Source organism: Caretta caretta, chromosome 8, assembly GCF_965140235.1.
Source record: "Caretta caretta isolate rCarCar2 chromosome 8, rCarCar1.hap1, whole genome shotgun sequence".
NCBI classification, from domain to species: domain Eukaryota; kingdom Metazoa; phylum Chordata; order Testudines; family Cheloniidae; genus Caretta; species Caretta caretta.
The window spans coordinates 39,618,121-39,639,301 of record NC_134213.1 but is presented as its reverse complement, the minus strand read 5'-3'; the positions used below and the strand labels follow the sequence as shown (position 1 = coordinate 39,639,301).

The window sequence follows — 21,181 nt, the reverse complement described above, 5'->3', positions numbered from 1 at the left end:
TGAGAGCTGCTGGCGTCAGGGACATCCGGGGGGTGAACGGCGTGCCCTGCGTCCCACGCCAGGCCCTCCTGCCTCCCACAGCAGTGCCCAAGTGCTGAGGGATAGAGTCACAAGGGGGGTTTCTCCTGCTTTTGCGGGGCCCCCACCCCATCCCCATCCTCCCTGGGCCCCCAGCCCCCCATCTCCAGCAGAGCTCTGACTGGCAGCTCACTGCCTTTCCTGCTGTGTCTGTGCCCGCAGAGCCTGCCGAGGACCCCATCAGTCCTTACTGTGAGGCCGTGTTTGGACGTGGGCTCCCTGCCTGGGAGCAGAAGGTGAGGGCCACCAAGGGTGCAGGCTGGAGGGCGGGGATGTTTGGGCCCAGCTCCTGCCTCGAGTCTGGATGAAATAGGAGTGAGGCCACGCTCCGGCTTCCGCTCCCTCTGGCTGCACCTCGCAGCAGTGTGTGCTGGACCACGGGCCTCGGCTGCTCAGCAGAGTGCAGGCCCTGGCAGAGCCAGGCGATGGGGTGGTGGTAGGCCCTGGCTCCTGGGCACTGGCTGATGCAGGGGAAGGCAGTCCACGGAGGCCTGAGGTTGAGGGGCGGGTGGCCTGGGCAGACAGAGCTATGGAGCAGAGCTCTCACCAGGGTCTTCTTTCAGAGCACAGGGACCCCCGCTGTGCCAGACTGTGAAGCGGTGCCAGAGCACTTCCCAGAGCTGGAGAGAGAGAGGCCCAGGTAAGCACCACTGCCCATAGCCCCTGGCCCCAAACCTGCTCCATGGAGCCTCTATGCTCTCAGGGGGCAGGCGAAGCAGGTTGGATGGTAGTTTCCAGGCTTTGGGGAGAGGTGTCTGCTGCTGGGGCAATAGAGGGCAAGGAAAGCCAGGGTCAGTCTGGTTTGACTGAGGGAGTTGCTCCTTCCGTGTGTGGGGAGAACCTGGCTGCATGGAGGAGCAGGTGGGGATGCCAGGGTGGGCGAGGCTGGAACTGGTGTTTGTTGTATGTCCCTTGCAGCTGGATGTGCTCCTTCTCTCACCATTAGCTGGGGTGAGACAGTCGTGCCATGCCATGCACCAGCAGCCCCTGGTATGTACAGGGCAGAGCAGTACTCCTGGCAAGGCATGGCACTGCAGCTCAGAGGTTAGCGGCACCACATGCTCACAGAGGATTCTGCAGGGAAGCTGTTCCCTGGCTAGCCAGATGCTCCAGGGGTTGGTTGGGTGTCACACGCGTTTTTCCTCTCAGCCATTGTTAGTGTCCTCAGCGCGCTCCTCCTGAGCTTCATGCTGGCTTGCAGGTGGCCTGTGCCAGGGTGATGGTAGCTGCAGGGGGCTGGAGCCGAATGTAGAGGCAGAAGCATCGATCGCGACCTCAGAGTAGGGTTGAAGTTTGCACTTGAAGTCCTGATTCAGGCTCTTATGTATAAAATGCAGAGGATTTAGTTTTTTCAAAATGACATCACTCACTCTCTGAGCACAGCATGGGCATGTCACGGATCCACAGGGTTGGGGCTACACTCCCAGCTGTGTAACAGTGTCTAGGAGGAACCCCTCAGTGTCCCAGACCCCTGGGGTCTCACTCTTCTCCCACGATCAGCCACGTGGCTTCACTGTCTCCTCAGACTGGACCTCTGGGGCTCCAGCCCCCCTGCTGCACCCCATGAGCTCTGCTCAGCGAGTCCAACTGAGACGACCCTAATGGAGACCAGTCCTCTCTGCAGAGATCAATGCACCTCGCCCAGCATTGGCAGTGACGCTCACCCAGCGCTGTCGACACAGTCGGGTTTTCTTGTTAACTGGCACACAGCACAGAAAGGCCTTAGGGTAGTACAGAGAAATGAAGGTTAACACATAGTCCATTCTGGTCAGCCTAGAGCCCAGCCAAGCTGTAGGGAACCCCTTGGTTCAAGCTTGGTCTGTCCCTTTGTCTGATCTCCTTCCTCAGATACCAGTTGAGAGCCCTGACTCCTTACAGCAGCCAGCTCTTATTCCCCATCTCTCCAGTCTTTTGATCCCAACTTGAGGGATTGTTGTGCATGTTACCTAAGGAGAGGCATGGAAATCCATCTCCCCTCTGGGTTGTTGGTTGCTAGGTGCCAACGTCCTAGTGATTGGATTTGCCACTGCCTTCTCAGATGCTCCCTTCATATGGAGACTAAAGCCCAGACAGTAGGTGACACCCACACCTGTATGTGTCAACCTGCCCTGAGAGCAAACAGTCCCCTTCCACTCATTTGGTAACAGTGCAGTACATAGGGGAAACTGAGGCACAAACAGGACTCATAAAAATATGCCCACTCGGTCACAGCACGTAAATCTGTTAATTAGTTTAGGAATAACAGTAACTCTGCAAACTACCATGTAGTAACTGCCCTGTGACACCATGCAAAATCTGCACAATTATGATTAGAACATTTCAATCTTTGGGACCCAGATCAGATTAAAATGATTCTCACAGACATTAGATTTTTTTTCATTTTTCTCCTTCATGGGTATCACTGTTGCTTGTTACCAGCTCTTATTTCCCCTCAGCTCTTCTGTCGGAGAATAACACCTTCATTTGTTAACTAGATCGAGGCAATGCTGCTTTCTGTAGAATTTACTTAGCCAACCGTATCTTCCCATTCAGAAATCCACTTCTCTCCCTAGGCCCATCAGAAAGTCTCAGGAGTTTAAATTAGCCCCTCCCGCACCAGGTAAATCCCAGCAGAATTTAAAGGTTCACTATCCAATACTTATTTTTAAATTAACTTTCCTTTACTTCTGGTAGCCCCTTAGCATGGCAAAAAAAAATGGCTTTTCCCATTGATTCATTTAGCAAACACCAGGTCATTGTCCTGCCCTGCTAACAGAACCTGGAAAAATCAGTCCCTGGAAAAACCATGGAGCAGGTCCTCAAGGAATCGATTCTGAAGCATTTAGAGGAGAGGAAAGTGATCAGGAACAGTCAGCATGGATTCACCAAGGGAAGGTCATGCCTGACTAATCTAATTGCCTTCTATGACTAGGTAACTGGCTCTGTGGATGAGGGGAAAGCAGTGGACGTGTTGTTCCTTGACTTTAGCAAAGCTTTTGACACGGTCTCCCACAGTATTCTTGCCAGCAAGTTAAAGAAGTATGGGCTGGATGAATGGACTATAATAAGGTGGATAGAAAGCTGGCTAGATTGTCGGGCTCAGAGGGTAGTGATCAATGGCTCCACGTCTAGTAGGCAGCCGGTATCAAGTAGAGTGCCCCAAGGGTCGGTCCTTGGGCTGATTTTGTTCAATATCTTCATAAATGATCTGGAGGATGGTGTGGATTGCACCCTCAGCAAGTTTGCAGATGACACTAAACTGGGAGGAGAGGTAGATATGCTGGAGGGTAGGGATAGGATACAGAGGGCCCTAGACAAATTAGAGGATTGGGCCAAAAGAAATCTGATGAGCTTCAACTAGGACAAGTGCAGAGTCCTGCACTTAGGACGGAAGAATCCCATGCACCGCTACAGACTAGGGACCGAATGGCTAGGCAGCAGTTCTGCAGAAAAGGACCTAGGGGTTACAGTGGACGAGAAGCTGGATATGAGTCAACAGTGTGCCATTGTTGCCAAGAAGGCCAATGGCATTTTGGGATGTATAAGTAGGGGCATTGCCAGCAGATCGAGGGACGTGATCGTTCCCCTCTATTTGACATTGGTGAGGCCTCATCTGGAGTACTGTGTCCAGTTTTGGGCCCCCACGCTACAAGAAGGATGTGGAAAAATTGGAAAGAGTCCAGCGGAGGGCAACAAAAATGATTAGGGGACTGGAACACATGACTTATGAGGAGAGGCTGACGGAACTGGGATTGTTTAGTCTGTGGAAGAGAAGAATGAGGGGGGATTTGATAGCTGCTTTCAACTACCTGAAAGGGGGTTCCAAAGAGGATGGATCTAGACTGTTCTCAGTGGTAGCAGATGACAGAACGAGGAGTAATGGTCTCAAGTTGCAGTGGGGGAGGTTTAGATTGGATATTAGGACACACTATTTCACTAGGAGGGTGGTGAAGCACTGGAATGGGTTACCTAGGGAGGTGGTAGAATCTCCTTCCTTAGGTATTTTTAAGGTCAGGCTTGACAAAGCCCTGGCTGGGATGATTTAGTTGGGGATTGGTCCTGCTTTGAGCAGGGGGTTGGACTAGATGACCTCCTGAGGTCCCTTCCAACCCTGATATTCTATGATTCTATGAAGCCAAGTCACTGCTTTTTACCTAAATCTCTGCAGTGATACACCCAAGACCCAGACACCTGGAAAGTGGTGAATGTTCATTTCCGGCTTAAAACTTTGTGGCCCAGGCCAGTCCAAGATCTGTGCCGCACTTTGGCTTCATTTACGTCCTCTTCGTGCTAGTCTCTGCACAGGGGTGAATTTCTCCCTCTCTGAGCTAGTGCTGTGAGGGAAGCCCCCGTGAATAGGTTCAGTATTTGGAGCAGAGTTATTTCGATACTCCTTGATGTTGAGCGGCATAGGGAGACTCAGTGTCTAGTATTGACTCTGTCCGTGTCCTTGAAGCTGGGTGATTATATTTTAAAATATATAGAGAGGAATGTGCTAGGTACATGTGGGATCAAAGAGACTTGGTGACATAAACAATAATCAAAAGAACAAAGATGAGATGATTTGTCATGGCCTCCAATCATCAGAGCGGTCTTGTCTTATGTTCTTTACATGGAGGAGATGATTATGTACATGGCCACAAATATGTGTGTGGTAATGAACCAGCTAGTACTGGATGGTGTCAAAGGCTGCATGTCATCAGCTCCCTATAGCCAGCCATTAACCAATGAAAGCTATCCTACAGCTCAAGAATTAGGGGCCTGTGCCTTTGGAACAGAAGAATCTAAGTTGAAGATCTGCTGCCCTCATTTAGTGCCAGGTACACACAGTGTGTAACAGTGAGAACCCCTGAGTCCTAGGGAGTTACTACTGCATGAGTATGGTTTAGCTGATCAATGGGTGCCAGGGTCTCATAAGCAGATTAACAGGTTTCAGAGTAGCAGCTGTGTTAGTCTGTATCCGCAAAAAGAAAAGGAGTACTTGTGGCACCTTAGAGACTAATAAATTTATTTGAGCATAAGCTTTTGTGAGCTACAGCTCACTTCATTGGATGCTTGTGCTCAAATAAATTTGTTAGTCTCTCAGGTGCCACAAGTACTCCTTTTCTTTTTGAGAATACAGACTAACATGGCTGCTACTCTGAAAACTGGTCAGATTTAGCAGATGATCTACCCCACCCCCACCCCCCCACAGACTTTACTTGAGGTGGATGGAGGTTGGAGGGTGTCATGTTCTACTCTACCAGATCTGGAGTGGCTACAGAGCTTACTTGTACACACCAGCTGGGTTCATCATAAGATCCTGTAATGCTTTCCCAGATCTGACTAAGGTTAGTTTAAATACAAAAAGAATTTTTTCTTGTGGGGGAGGAGGGGTAGGAAAAAACAAGGGGAAATAGGCTACCTTGCATAATGACTTAGCCACTCCCAGTCTCTATTTAAGCCTAAATTAATAGTATCCAATTTGCAAATGAATTCCAATTCAGCAGTTGGAGAAATTCCAATTCCAATTCTCTCTGGAGAAACTGCTGAATTGGAATTCATTTGCAAATCGGATACTATTTATTTAGGCTTCAATAGAGACTGGGAGTGGCTAAGTCATTATGCAAGGTAGCCTATTTCCCCTTGTTTTTTCCTACCTCTCGCCCCCCCCCCCCCCCACGTTCTGGTTAAACTTGGATTTATGCTGGAAATGGCCCACCTTGATTATCATGCGCATTGTAAGGAGAGTGGTCAGTTTGGATGAGCTATTACCAGCAGGAGAGTGAGTTGGGGGGGGGGGGTGAGAAAACCTGGATTTGTGCTGGAAATGGCCCACCTTGATTATCATGCACATTGTAGGGAGAGTGGTCACTTTGGATAAGCTATTACCAGCAGGAGAGTGAGTTTGTGTGTGTGTGTGTGTGGTTGGGGGGGGGGGGGTGAGAAAACCTGGATTTGTGCAGGAAATGGTCCACCTTGATTTTCATACACATTGGATGGGCTAGCACCAGCAGGAGAGTGAATTTGTGGGGGGGGGGGTGGAGGGTGAGAAAACCTGGATTTGTGCTGGAAATGGCCCACCTGTTGATCACTTTAGATAAGCTATTACCAGCAGGACAGTGGGGTGGGAGGAGGTATTGTTTCATATTCTCTGTGTGTATATAAAGTCTGCTGCAGTTTCCACGGTACACATCTGATGAAGTGAGCTGTGGCTCACGAAAGCTCATGCTCAAATAAATTGGTTAGTCTCTAAGGTGCCACAAGTACTCCTTTTCTTATTGTAAGGAGAGTGGTCACTTTAGATAAGCTATTACCATTAGGAGAGTGAGTTTGTGTGTGTGGTTTTTGGGGAAAAAAAAGGGGGGGGGTGAGAAAACCTGGATTTGTGCTGGAAATGGCCCAACTTGATTATCATACACATTGTAAGGAGAGTGATCACTTTAGATAAGCTATTACCAGCAGGAGCGTGGGGTGGGAGGAGGTATTGTTTCATGGTCTCTGTGTATATAATGTCTTCTGCAGTTTCCATAGTATGCATCTGATGAAGTGAGCTGTAGCTCCCGAAAGGTTATGCTCAAATAAATCGGTTAGTCTTTAAGGTGCCACAAGTACTCCTTTTCTTTTTGCGAATACAGACTAACACAGCTGTTACTCTGAAACCAGTTTAAATACAGTATTTTACATACTGCCACCTACAGGCTGAACAGTATAATACAGTTTAGCATTCCGTCACATCTCCCACTTCAAGTCCTATATTCCACCATTTACAATATTTATGCTGTCTTTGAAGTTTGTCTGTTAAGTGTCTCTGAATTGTGCTGGTTTTCTAATTACAATACCCGAACATGTAACAACTTGGTCAGCTGGCTGTCCATTAGTTGCAACGACTAGCTATGGTCACTTTGGAATCCTTGACCCGCCTTCTTGTTCTGCGTTTATCATTTGTAGTGTTTTCTCTGTTGATTGTTCTTTCTGAAGAACAAATTGTAGATGTCAATGGTTTCTGTTGAATTCTCTACTGTTGATTTCGGGAACGGGGAACTGCAGCCAATGGGAGCTTTGGGGGAGGCACTCCAGGGGTCGCAGGGACGTGGTGCCAGAGCAGCACAGGGCCGGGGTCAGGGCAGGCAGGCAGGGAGCCGCTCCAGGTAAGCTGCGCCGGGCCAGAGCCACACCCCGAATGCACCCTGCACCCCAACTCCCTGCCCTGAGACCCCTGCCTGCACCCCAACCCCCTGCCGCACCCCGCACCCCTCCTGCACCTCAACCCCCTTCCCTTAGCCCCCTTGTACCTCCTGCATCCCAGCTCCCTGCCCTGAGCCCCCTGCCTGTACCCTGACCGCACCCCACACCCCCCCTGCCCTGAGCCCCCTCCCACACTCCGCACCCCTTGCTGCACCACTGCCCTGAGCCCGCTCCTGCACCACAACCCCCTTCCCTGAGCCCCCTCATACACCCTGCATGCCTCCTCTGCCCCAACCCCTTGCCCTGAGCCCCTTCCTGCACAGTGCATCCCCTCCCACATCCCACACTCCCTCCTGCACCCCAACCCCCTGCTCGAGCCCTACATTCATGGCCCTGCAAGCAATTTCCCCACCCAGATGTGGCCCTCGGGCCAAAAACTTTGCCCACCCCTGAATTAGACAGACAAGCCTAATATAGAGAGGGGTTATTGAAAACCTGGTACACCATATGTGAGGTTTGCCAATCTCAAAGGATTTATCCCCAGGTCAGTTTGAGTCTCAGATCTTACCCAATAATCCCGCTGATGCCAATCCTTTAGTAACTAAAAACTACAGGTTTAATATTAAAAAGGGAATACAAAGAGGAGAGTTACAACGGTTAAAAGCTCGATATATATACAGATATGTGTAAAGTCCATAGGTCAATTTCACAGCAGAGATGCAAAAAGAAAAAGAGTACTTGTGGCACCTTAGAGACTAACCAATTTATTTGAACTTAAGCTTTCGTGAGCTACAGCTCACTTCATCTGATGTAGCAAAGCTTTAGCAAAGCTTTTGACACGGTCTCCCACAGTATTCTTGTCAGCAAGTTAAGGAAGTATGGGCTGGATGAATGCACTACAAGGTGGGTAGAAAGCTGGCTAGATTGTCGGGCTCAACGGGTAGTGATCAATGGCTCCATATCTAGTTGGCAGCCGGTATCAAGTGGAGTACCCCAAGGGTCGGTCCTGGGGCCGGTTTTGTTCAATATCTTCATAAATGATCTGGAGGATGGTGTGGATTGCACTCTCAGCAAATTTGCGGATGATACTAAACTGGGAGGAGTGGTAGATACGCTGGAGGGGAGGGATAGGATACAGAAAGACCTAGACAAATTGGAGGATTGGGCCAAAAGAAATCTGATGAGGTTCAATAAGGATAAGTGCAGGGTCCTGCACTTAGGACGGAAGAACCCAATGCACAGCTACAGACTAGGGACCGAATGGCTAGGCAGCAGTTCTGCGGAAAAGGACCTAGGGGTGACAGTGGACGAGAAGCTGGATATGAGTCAGCAGTGTGCCCTTGTTGCCAAGAAGGCCAATGGCATTTTGGGATGTATAAGTAGGGGCATAGCGAGCAGATCGAGGGACGTGATCGTTCCCCTCTATTCAACATTGGTGAGGCCTCATCTGGAGTACTGTGTCCAGTTTTGGGCCCCACACTTCAAGAAGGATGTGGATAAATTGGAGAGAGTCCAGCGAAGGGCAACAAAAATGATTAGGGGTCTGGAACACATGAGTTATGAGGAGAGGCTGAGGGAGCTGGGATTGTTTAGCCTGCAGAAGAGAAGAATGAGGGGGGATTTGATAGCTGCTTTCAACTACCTGAAAGGGGGTTCCAAAGAGGATGGCTCTAGACTGTTCTCAATGGTAGCAGATGACAGAACGAGGAGTAATGGTCTCAAGTTGCAGTGGGGGAGGTTTAGATTGGATATTAGGAAAAACTTTTTCACTAAGAGGGTGGTGAAACACTGGAATGCGTTACCTAGGGAGGTGGTAGAATCTCCTTCCTTAGAGGTTTTTAAGGTCAGGCTTGACAAAGCCCTGGCTGGAATGATTTAACTGGGAATTGGTCCTGCTTTGAGCAGGGGGTTGGACTAGATGACCTTCTGGGGTCCCTTCCAACCCTGATATTCTATGATTCTATGATTCTATGTGAAAGCTTATGCTCAAATAAATTGGTTAGTCTCTAAGGTGCCACAAGTACTCCTTTTCTTTTTGCAAATACAGACTAACACGGCTGTTACTGTGAAAACAGCAGAGATGGTGAGGTGAGGCTGCTGATTTGTAAAAGTCTTTCTGGAATCAATTTAAGAGGTACAGTCCAATAGGCAGTCCAAGTGTAGAGTCCGTTCAAGTCTTTCCAAGTATTTTCCAGGTTATTCCAAATCATTATTTGGAAGATCTCCGTCTTACGACTTATATTTTTCCTGTTCAAAGTTTAAGCAGACTAGAGATAGCAGGATAAGGCCTGGGATGTTTCTTTAAAGCCCTCTAGCAAGCTGACAAGTCTCTTGTCACAGCAGGACCTGCCCCTGAGGAAGAATAGGCAGTGCAGATTGTCTGTGGAGCGTTGCTTTGAAGCTAATCTTCTATTTCCTCTGCAGACACAGGTAAACTAGTTGCATTCATTGACATCAGGCAATCAGCTGATATTTCATTATAGCATAGGGAGTTGAAGACAGCATAAATAATATTATTAATTTCCTACAGTATCTTACATCTTTGATCTTATGGTTAACTGAACCAGCCTCATACATAATATAAGGCAATTAAGACATGAAAACGAATTTGCATCTACAAGCTAATCTGGTTACATGGTTAAACTTCTAACAAGATATAAGTAAACAGAGACGAATAGACTTAGCATCTGCCCTTTGGTTCGCTAACAATACAGACAAACATGTTAAAGATTCTAGTCTACTTGACGTGGCTTTGCTAACCATCTACAAGGAATGACCCTGTTTACCATTGCAATACCCTTTTGATATGCCCTTGAGGATTGCTTATAGGTCCCCTAGCTTGCTGATTGTTAATCCTTCATTGGCTCAGCTTTACACAGGTTTTGCAAGTTTGTTAAGTTTCTCTAGGTTTTGCTTTTTCATCATTTCAGACTATTTCGGTATCTGTATAGCGGTGGCTAGAGTTAAATCTCTCTTCACTTGTAGCTGCTCTGAAAGTTTTATATCTCTTAACCCAAGACCAGCCTCTCTCTGATACACCTCTACCCCGATATAACGCTGTCCTCAGGAGCCAAAAAATCTTATCGCGTTATAGGTGAAACCGCGTTATATCGAACTTGCTTTGAGCCACTGGACGGCAAAGCCCCGCCCCCCGGAGCGCTGCTTTACCACATTATATCCGAATTCGTGTTATATCTGGTCACGTTATATTGGGGTAGAGGTGTATTTTCATGGTTTGCATTCCCAAAATCACAGTTTTCAGACAATTTATTCAGAGTTCTTATAAAACATTCAACATTTCCCCCTGGTTCTTGAATTCTCTGGTGAATACATGCTCTTTCACAAGTTGTATTTCTCTGCAATCTAAAGTATGCATCAAACATAGCCAGAACCCTTTCACAGTCTTCTTTGTGACTGTCTTCAGTAAAGTCAGAGGACTGAAAGATTCATTCTGCTTGCCTCCCCATAGCATAAATTAAAGAAGATACCTGTATATCTCCAGTTTCTCTGTGCAGCTTGGGAGCAATGTGAAATCTTGCAAAATATGGTTTCTGGTCTGTCCAGTCTGAAGGTTTGTTAAAGCTGAAGTTCTCTGGGGCATGTTGATGAGATCCTGCAACCTTTGTTGCTGTTCCTTTTGTCTGCAACCTTTGTTGCTGTTTGCCTTCTGTTTCTGTTCTTAGTTTACTCCTGACACCATGTCATGTTCTTCTGTACCACATATGGACTGGCTGCAGTTTAGCATTCCATTACAGAAAGTTTGCAGGCCTTCTAGAAGAAATGGAGGGAGCTGAAGTCAGAGGATTAAAAATGACAGACCAAGATAGGAGGGGTGCCCCACGGAGGCGGGGCAGGTGCCAAAGCTAGAGAAAGGAAAACAGGTGGGGAAACAAGCAGAGACAAGGTCAGAGTAGGCAACAGCAGCAACATCTCCTGGCCCTAGTTGTTACCCTGTGTGTCATGCTACAGTCCTCTCTCCCACACAGTCGGTGTTGGGGTTTGTGGGGCGGGAGGGGGTTGATGCCGGGGTTTGAGGGAGAGAAGGGTGGGTTGATGCCGAGGTTTGAGGGAGAGAAGACGGGGTTGATGCCGGAGTTTGAGGAGTGGAGGCAGGGTTGGTGCCGGGGTTTGTGGGGCGGGAGGGGAGCAGTCGGTGCTGGGGTTTGAGGGGTGGGAGTGGGGGGTCAGTGACGGGGTTTGTGGGGCAGAGGCAGGTTGGTGCTGGGGTTTGAGGGGAAGAAGGGGGGTTGGACCCCACTAGTAGCCCAAGGATGCCCCTCAGAGGCTCTGCTGCTTTCTGTGAGCAAACCCAGAGCATATGTTTAGGGGGTGCTCTGTGCCCATGCTGGGGTCCCACATGGCAATTTGTCATTTAAGGTTTGTGGGGGCCAGCTGGGGTCTGTGGGGCACTTTGTGTGACAGTGATATGCAGCACCACGTCTCCACTCCTGGACCCCACAGGTGCAGCCTAAACATCTCATCTGGTGCCCTGTGGAGCATGCGCCGGGTCTGAGCTCTGGCTCTATGGGGAGAAGTGGGGCAGGGCTAGATCTGAGGCCGTGTCTGTGCTGCCTGGGGGCTGCTGGACCCCAGCTGTCCCTCGTCCAGAAAGCAGCAGTAGGCAGGCTGTGTCCCACCCGCAGGACCAGCAGCGAGTGCAGCAGTGAGGGAACGGCAGAGGAGCATGAGAGCCGGGCCCAACGGATCAACTGGATCCTCCAGAACAACACGAAGGACTATGCCATGGTGGAGGCTCCTCAGGCCGAGGGCTCCCAGTTCAGCCTTCCGTCTCACCTCTACCCAGACGAGGTCCTGGATGACTTGACCATCTCCCCGTATGCCAGCTACACCTTGCTGTCCGAGCGCCCACCCACTGTGCTCAGTGGCTGGCTGGACAAGCTCTCCCCGCAGGGGTAAGTGCCCAGCCCCGGGGAGGGTTTGTGAGTGCCCGTCAGGGGACCTCAGTGAGTGATGAGCAGGTCCCAGCCCTGTGCCTGCGTAAGGCCATGTGCAGTTCTGGTTGGAGATGGGATTGGGATCCACACTGGCTTTGCCCAGGCTCCACTCCTGGCGTCACTCTCTGCCCACAGGAGGCTGGTTTGCTCCATGGCGGGTGTTGGTGCATCTTGGCAAGTGAATACGCTGGGTGCTCCCATGCTGGGTGAGGCTGCCACCTGCAAGTAGGCCTGCAACTGCTGGGAGCCTTGCTATATACGACATGCCTGCCTAGACCTGCTGGGCCAGTCGGGTCGCTGGGATGGTGCAGCACGACTGCTGGGACGGGGAGTCCAACCCAGGGAGCCCTGTCTCACCTCCTGCAGGGGTGCCCTCCCCTTGTTTCTGCAGTGGGCTCTAGCTAGTCTGAGGGTGTCTCTGGGGCCAGGGCTCTGCCAGGATCTGACCCCAGCAGCCTCCCCTCCTCTGCCCTCCCACCAGGAATTACGTTTTCCAGAGGCGCTTCATCAGATTCGATGGGAAAAACCTCATGTACTTCCACAGCGAGAAGGTGAGTCTGTATGGACCGCAGCCCAGCTGCACAGTGAGCAGTCTGCTACCAGGGCCCGGTCAGGGGATGGGCTGGCAGGACAGGGAGAGGGGTGGGGCTCCGGTAGGCAGGTTTAGGAGAAGGGGAGAGGGGCAGGGTTAGGGGCAGTGCTTAATTTGTGCGGGGGCTGAGCCCCAGCACCTCTAGACTTGGCATTTAATAGCCCTGACACCTCCATACCATGCCACCCGTAATTCTGTCCTGAGCTGGGTGCCCAGTCTGCAGCCGCCACTCTCTGGCCTCACAGCCAGTGCTTAATTTGTGCAGGGTCTGAGCCCCAGCACCTCTTTCATTATAAATTAAGCCTTGGTTAGGGGATGGGATGGATTTGGGTGATGAGGTTGATGGGGGAGAGGAAAGAGTTAGAGGATGGGGTGGGATTAGGGTATGAGGTTGAAGAAGAGGGGGAAGGGTGGGGGATGGGGATGAGTTTGATGAGGACAGGGAAGGGCTGGGGTTGCGGGATGGGCTGGGATTAGGGGATGAGGTTAATGGGGGAAGGGGCAGGGTTAGGGGTCAGGATTAGGGGATAAAATTGATGGGGGGGGAAGGGCTGGGGTAGGGATAGGGATGAGGTTAATGGAGGAGGGGGAAGGGGTGGGAGTGGCGTGTCCCAGTCCCAGTTCATTTAACAGGAGCAGGAGCACCCCTTTGTGCCCTGGGGCATAGCAGTTTCCATTTTCTTTCTGCCTCCGTATTCCCTGCTGCAGTGCCCCGTGCCCCTCCCGCTTTGGGCTGTGACCAGGCTGGACTTTGCCAAGGGGAGAGGAGGGGGATGAGGGAAACTGGTTCTGCCCTGTGAGTCCGAGGGGAGGTGGGGCAGGGCAATGGTGTATTTCCCCCTTGAACAGTCCCCTTGGGAGCCTTCCCAGGACAGCAGGGTGGATTGGCCTGAGTTGGGAACCTTTGTGTTGCCCTGGGCGCCCAGCAGGGTCTGCGCTCTTGCTCAGGGAGAGGGGAGCTAAGGCTGAAGTAGGGCCCTCCGCACCAGTGACATGCAGCACCCCAGCAGGGTGCCAAGGAGCTGGGCCGGGCCTGCTCTCCTGGGCACTCAGGACTCTCCTGCCCCAGGCACATTGGAATGGTGCAGCTAGTAGCCAGGAGCTGTGCAGCTCCCAGTGCGTACGTGGCCTGATCCTGGGAACAGTCCAGGAGGAGGCCCAAGCGCCTGACCGGGGGGGCATCCTTAGGAGCGGCTGTATATGTGCCCATCCCAGTGCTGTGAATGAGGAATATCCCGGGAGCAGGCACCTGAAGGAACATGCCAGAGCCATGGAGTTGCATGTGCTTGACTCTGAGACGTGGGTGCATGATGCTGAAGGGCTCCTTGTTCATGGCCTCTCAAGTCACATGCACTGTGTGCTCCTGGGCCCAAGGGCCGAGCTGTTTGCTCACTTTGTCAGTGCCAGGGACTCGGTCTGGGCTCTGAGTCAAGCTGGGCCAAGGCCTGTCCATTCACACCCCCTGCCATCCCAGAGGTGTTGCAACACTTATGCACGTGTAACCCTTCTGCCAGGTGGAGCCAGCTGCAGCCAGGGCCGGGTTCAATATCTAGGGGTTCCTTTCCATCGATCCAACACAGTATTGGTTTGAGCCCCCACCCCGTAACCTGGGAAATTTATGTAGCACCCCTAGGCACCTCTGAGCGGCAATACTTCCTCCCCACTCACAAGCACAGTGAGTGTAGAAAAGAAACTTTTAATAAAAGGAGGGAAGTAACTTGGCATTAATTTGGGAAAACACCACAGAGTTCATAAACATAAACAATGAGTAAAAGACCCACCCCAAGTAGGTTGGGCAGTTTCCTTTTCATAGAATCATAGAAGATTAGAGTTGGAAGAGACCCTCAGGAGGTCATCTAGTGCAACCCCTTGCTCAAAGCAGGACCAACACCAACTAAATCATCCCAGCCAGGGCTTTGTCGAGCCGGGCCTTAAAAACCTCTAAGGAAGGAGATTCCACCACCTCCCTAGGTAACCCGTTCCAGTGCTTCACCACCCTCCTACTGAAATAGTTTTTCGTAATATCCAACCTAGACATCCCCCACTGCAACTTGAGACCATTGCTTCTTGTTCTGTTATCTGCCACCACTGAGAACAGCCGAGCTCCATCCTCTTTGGAACCCCCCTTCAGGTAGTTGAAGGCTGCTATCAAATCCCCCCTCACTCTTCTCTTCTGCAGACTAAACAAGCCCAGTTCCCTCAGCCTCTCTTCGTAAGTCATGTGCCCCAGACACCTGATCATTTTTGTTGCCCTCCGCTGGACTCCCTCAAATTTGTCCACTTTCTTTCTGTAGTGGGGGGCCCAAAACTGGACGCAGTACGCCAGATGTGGCCTCACCAGTGCTGAAGAGAGGGGAATAATCACTTCCCTTGATCTGCTGGCAATGCTTCTTTTTCCCTCAGAGTCTTAAGTCTAGCAACCCAAAAGTCCCCTTCACATGCCCGACCCTTCTCTGCACCCCATTCACAATTGCTGCCTTTGGTCGGTGCAGACCCGGAATTCAGAGGTGCATCTGCAGAGTTCACCTCCTACCCTGGGTGGGCAGTAAGAGGCACTTACTCGATCATCACATCATAGAATCATAGAATATCAGGGTTGGAAGAGACCCCTGAAGGTCATCTAGTCCAACCCCCCGCTCGAAGCAGGACCAATTCCCAGTTAAATCATCCCAGCCAGGGCTTTGTCAAGCCTGACCTTAAAAACCTCTAAGGAAGGAGATTCTACCACCTCCCTAGGTAACGCATTCCAGTGTTTCACCACCCTCTTAGTGAAAAAGTTTTTCCTAATATCCAATCTAAACCTCCCCCACTGCCACCCTGCTGGTCTCTCATCACCGGCTGCCTGCTTGCTGCTCCGCTGCGCAGTCTCTTAGTGATTTTAGCTCTGTGCAGAAATACAGTCCTGCCACAAGTGATTTCAGGTCTGGGCAGAAACACAGTCTCACCACAACTGGTTTCAGCTCTCAGTGAGCCATTTAACATCTCTAGACTTGGCAGTTAATACCTCTGGCACCTCCATACCAGCCCCAGAATTAGACAAACAGACACATTAACAGAGCACATTGGAGAGGACACACGTTAATCAGCACTCCCAAGCTCACCCCTTGTATGTCCCTGGACTCAGCAGGCAGGGTTGAGCAGCACCTCCAAGCTGCCACCCTCCTACGTCCCAGGTTCAGCACGTCCCTATCCCCACTTTCACGTTACAGTTGTTCTGATAGTGACCCACTTCATGAGCAAACCCCACAGGATTTTTGGGTGCTGCAGGGATCTTTTAACTTAGGTTCGAGGAGCGTTGCTGCAGAATGAATGAGGAAACCAAAAAACACCCACAAGGGTGGGGGAGGGGGAGAGAGAGAGAGAGAAGCAACCAGCTTAATCATGAAAGTTATTTATTTCCAGGTAATAATCATAGGGGAGCCAAACAAACAAAACAGTTATAATATTAAATCTAACTTGCACTTGATTATAAAATTCAGGTTGAGAAAACTGTAACTGATCACTCAAGTCAGGGCTAGAAGGCTATACAGAGAGAGAGAGAGAGCTGGGTTCTCACCACTCCGTGAAGCTTGAATCGATTGGGGGTCCCAGGTGGTGGTGGTAGCTGAGGGTCTGGAGTGCTGGAGACAGGCAGAGTCCCCAGCACGATCAGTCAGGAGAAGATGAAGTCCAAATGGAACTGAGGCAGATTTTGGATTCAGGCATCAGAACACTTACTTGAGAATGGGTTGGGGTTTTTGTAGAGAAACAAAAATGGTTCAAAGGAGAACACTAGATTTGTTTATGTGTACACTGATGGCTCAAGGGAGTATACCAAAGTTGTTTTGTTCAGGCTAGACAGTGGAAGCTGATCATTCCTGGCTATGGGTGGTGTTCCTTGGAAGGAGCTCTCAATGCAATTAGGCAGCTTCACTCTTTTGGATACCAATAAAGGATTTATTACTAGAATTGGTCTGATAACTACTGAGCTGGGTGTGTACAGGCGTGGGTTCATTAACATCTGGAGCAGAGATCCCCCATCATGCAGTGCTTCCCTGCTTTTTTTGGTCCCAGAGTTCTGTGCAGTTCTTGCCGTGGAATCTCTGTTCTCCATTCTGTATGCTAATGGAGATGCCTACTTGTCTCATCTTCCATGCAAATGAAGCTAGGGGAGTTTCCTTAATCCTGTCACCCTTATCCCAGGGGTTTAGGTGTGTCTCCCAGTGCCTTTTCATTGCTTTTTATAAGTCTTCTGATCCGTTTTGGTTCAAGCAGAGGTGGTGGTGGGGAAGGTCTTTCGTGAGTCAGACAGGCTGGATACTGTGCCCTGGTTCCCCAAGAACACAGAGCTTCAGGGTAATAAAAGAGCAATGTAAACACTAAGTTAGCCCAAAGCAAACTCCCTGGGCCCTGCCTGAAGGGGGCACACTGCCACCAGGGGCAATGGGGTCCTGTCAGAGTCTGGAGTGTAACCCTCTTGGGGCCGTTCCAGGAGCCATATCCCAAGGGTGTGATCCCGCTCTCTGTCATTGAGATGGCACGCGCCACCAAGGAGAACAAGTTCCAGGTCGTCACAAGCCACAGGATCTTTGTCTTCAGAGCCGAGAATGAAGGTGAGAGAGACCCCTGGCCAGAGCCCCCCATCCAGAAACCACCCCCCATCCACAGCCCCCAGCCAGAGCCCCCCCTCCAGAGATTGCCTCCCATCCACAGCCAGAGCCCCCATGGCTAGAGACTGCCCCTAATCCACAGCCCCTGGCCAGAGCCTTCCCCTCACCCAACCGGAGCCCACTCCCCTTTGAGGGGTTTCCCCCATCCTCAGGCCTCCCCTCCCAAGTCAGAGCCCCCACCTCCACTGCAGGTCCTTCAGCCCAAACTCCCTTAGGTGCCTGCATCCACAACTCTTCCCCGGCCCCAGCTGCTTCCTCCAGCCTGACCTCTGTGCCCCCTGTACGGACCATTCCTCTCCCTGCCCCCCGACCCATGGCCTCCCTCAGACACTGCTTCCCCGTGGAGTCCCTGCTTCCCACTGACAGTGCTCACTGCTCCCCTGGCCCAGCCTGCCACCATGGGGAGCTCCCCCAGGTCTGCCACAGCAAGCGCCCCTCTGCTGCGGCTGGGCCAGTTGCTCATCCCTGCTCTGCTTCCCGAGCCCTGGGGCTGGGATGTCTGGGGCCGGCTCCTGGCTGGGCTCCATCTGTGGTGTCCTGGCTATGCCCAGGTGGTGCTGGACTGCGTGTGGACACTCATTGCCTGTCTCCACCCCACCCCTGCTGTGCCCTGCAGCTCAGAGGAACGAGTGGTGCTCCACCCTGCAGAGAAAGGTGGCAGAGCAGCGGTTGGTCAGCCCCCAGCCCCGCCTGGCCAGCAGCACTCACTGCCAGAAGTGTGGCACCCTGGAGCTCAAGGGCCACAAGTCCAAGCTGTTTGCAGCCCTCAGCCTGGCCAACATGTGGCTGTACAAGAGTGAGCAGGTGAGCGAGGCGGGGCCTGGCCATGCTGCAGGTGGGGAGCCCTAGAGTCCCCCAGCAGCATGGAGCCAGGCTGAGTCTGAGGCCACCCCCGCAGGCCTGGGCCCAGCACCCAATGGCCCCAGCTTGGGACTCCCAAGGAGACCCACATGCCGCTGAGGCCCCTTTAGTTGGGATCAGAGATGATGGCCCGGAGCCTGTGTGCCCATGTCTGTGGGCAGGCCAAGGAGCTGTGGACGCCCGCTCAAGGATTACGTGTGCCTAATGCCAGTGCGGGCCAGGCCGCTCTGACTGGGGACCAGCCCCTTTCCCCTGTGGGACCTGACAGAGGAGAGGGCACTGGGCTGGGATGAGTAGATGGTGGCCTCTGGTTCCAGAGCCAGTTGCTTCCCCTCCGTAACACGGGGTGGCCATTCTCCCTGGCCTGGCCCACCCCCAGCAGTGTGCGGGAGGAGCCAGGGACGGGGGACAGGGCAGAGAGGATAATGTAGCAGACAGGCCTGGTCTGTAAGACCAGAGTCTGAGTCCCCACCTTACCAGGGACGGGTTATTCCTGGCATGGGTAGCGTGTGAGGAGGTGTGTACCCACCCACCCCCACCCCACAGGATATGTGCTTTTGTGGAGTCTCAGTGCAGGCTGGCAAAGCGGGCCCGCTGGTATGCCAAGGGGGAGAGTGCCCCATGCAGGCATTGCTGTCTGTGGGTGTACTGGAGCGTGTGCAGCTGTCCTGCAGGGTTGTGGGTGCTGTACCCCCTGCTGGGCCATGGCTCTGCAGGGCTAAGGCTGCAGCCTCTCACTGCATCCATCTCCATTCGTAGTTCTTTAAAATGGGCATCGCCATCTGCCTGATAGAGCTCCACGGTGCCACCATCCGGGAGGCCAAGAACCGTAGCTTCGAGCTCATCAGCCCACTCAAGATCTTCAGGTAACTGTGCTGGGGGGTGCCAGTCTGGGGTTTGGCTGGAGGCTGGGCAGCGTATTGGGTGCCCTGGCATACCTGGGTGCTGCAGCGGGGCTCTGTGTAACTCGGGTGCCCAAGGACAAGCCCAGGATACTCTGAGTTTCCTGGTTGTGCCTTTGCCCAGCTTCGTGGCTGAGTCAGAGCGGGAAAAACGGGAGTGGATGGAGGCCCTGCAGGATGCCATTGCAGAGATGCTGTATGACTACGAGGTGGCTGAGAAAATCTGGTCCAACAAAGCCAACAAGTTCTGTGCTGACTGCAGAGCCCTGAGCCCCGACTGGGCATCCATCAACCTGTGCGTGGTGATCTGCAAGCAGTGTGCAGGCCAGTGCATTTCCTTCCTCCCTTTCCTGCCGGTGTGGGAGGGGGGGTAAGAGCGCTTGACGGATCAGTAGATAGTTTGGGCGGGTGGGTATATTAGTCGGGCGGGTTGGTGAGTGGGTATAATGACTGGGCGGGGCAGTATATCTGCTTGGATGTGTCAGTGTGTAGGCGGGTTGGTATATCGGCTGCGCGGGTCAGTGGTTGGGTATATCAGGTGGTCGGGTGGTATATCAGCCAGGCAGGTTGGCAAGTGGGTGAGGAAATATATCAGCTGGGTGGGTTTGTGTGTGGATGGGCAGGTATATCAGTTGGATAGGTTGTTGGGTGGGTATATTAGCCGGGTGGGTATATCAGCCAGGTGGGATGGCAGGTGGATGGGTTAGTGGTTGGGTGGGCGGGTATACTGGCCAATTGGGGTGGGATGGTGGATCAGCGGGTCAGTAGGAATGGCAGGTGGGATGGCAGGCGGGTGGGGAGGAGTTGGTGGGTCAGTATATGGGGCAGGCAGTTTGGTGCGATGGTGGGTGGGCAGGTCCATTTATGGGCCAGGAGTGTCAGTGGGATGGCAGGTGGGTGGGTGGGATGGCGGGAGGGGTCAGTATATGGGCCGGTGGATCGGTGGGATGGTGGCGGGTGGGTCACTATATGGGCCAGGCAGGTTGGTGGGTTGGCAGGTCGATGGATCAGTATATGGGCTAGGCAGGTAAGTGGGTCAGTATATGGGCCAGGCAGGCATGTGGGATGGCGGTTCATAAGAATGGCCATACTGGGTCAGACCAAAGGTATCCTGTCTACCGACAGTGGCCAATACCAGGTGCCCCAAAGGGAGTGAACCTAACAGGTAATGATCAAGTGATCTCTCTCCTGCCATCCATCTCCACCCTCTGACAAACAGAGGCTAGGGACACCATTCTTTACTCATCCTGGCTAATAGTCATTAATGGACTTAACCTCCATGAATTTATCCAGTTCTCTTTTAAACCCTGTTATAGTCCTAGCCTTCACAACCTCCTCAGGCAAGGAGTTCCACAGGTTGACTGTGCGCTGAGTGAAGAAGAACTTCCTTTTATTTGTTTTAAACCTGCTACCCATTCATTTCATTTGGTGGCCCCTAGTTCTTATATTATGGGAACAAGTAAATAACTTTTCCTTATTCACTTTCTCCACACCATTCATGATTTTATATACCTCTATCATATCCCCCCTTTGTCTCCTCTTTTCCAAGCTGAAAAGTCCTCACCTCTTTAATCTCTCCTCATATAGGACCCGTTCCAAACCCCTAATCATTTTAGTTGCCCTTTTCTGAACCTTTTCTAATGCCAGTATATCTTTTTTGAGATGAGGGTTCCACATCTGTACGCAGTATTCAAGATGTGGGCGTACCATGGATTTATATAAGGGCAATAAGATATTCTCCTTCTTATTCTCTATCCCTTTTTTACTGATTCCCTTTTTTTGACTGCCGCTGCACACTGCGTGGACGTCTTCAGAGAACTATCCACGATGACTCCAAGATCTTTCTCCTGATTAGTTGTAGCTAAATTAGCCCCCATCATATTGTATGTATAGTTGGGGTTATTTTTTCCAATGTGCATTACTTTACATTTATCCACATTAAATTTCATTTGCCATTTTGTTGCCCAATCACTTAGTTTTGTGAGATCTTTTTGAAGT

General features: G+C 51.6%; 1 protein-coding gene across 3 annotated transcripts in view; it reads left to right on the top strand.

Moving 5' to 3' along the window:
• Positions 1-21,181, top strand: part of ARAP3 (ArfGAP with RhoGAP domain, ankyrin repeat and PH domain 3) — a 62,686-nt gene that overhangs the window by 12,243 nt on the left and 29,262 nt on the right. For all 3 annotated transcript variants that reach the window (XM_048860827.2, XM_048860826.2, XM_075131419.1), the window contains exons 4-11: positions 241-314; positions 642-718; positions 11,868-12,137; positions 12,661-12,730; positions 17,243-17,363; positions 18,037-18,224; positions 19,041-19,147; positions 19,308-19,507. In XM_048860827.2, the coding sequence (XP_048716784.1) occupies positions 241-314; positions 642-718; positions 11,868-12,137; positions 12,661-12,730; positions 17,243-17,363; positions 18,037-18,224; positions 19,041-19,147; positions 19,308-19,507 (1,107 nt within the window). The remainder of the gene's footprint in view (positions 1-240; positions 315-641; positions 719-11,867; positions 12,138-12,660; positions 12,731-17,242; positions 17,364-18,036; positions 18,225-19,040; positions 19,148-19,307; positions 19,508-21,181) is intronic.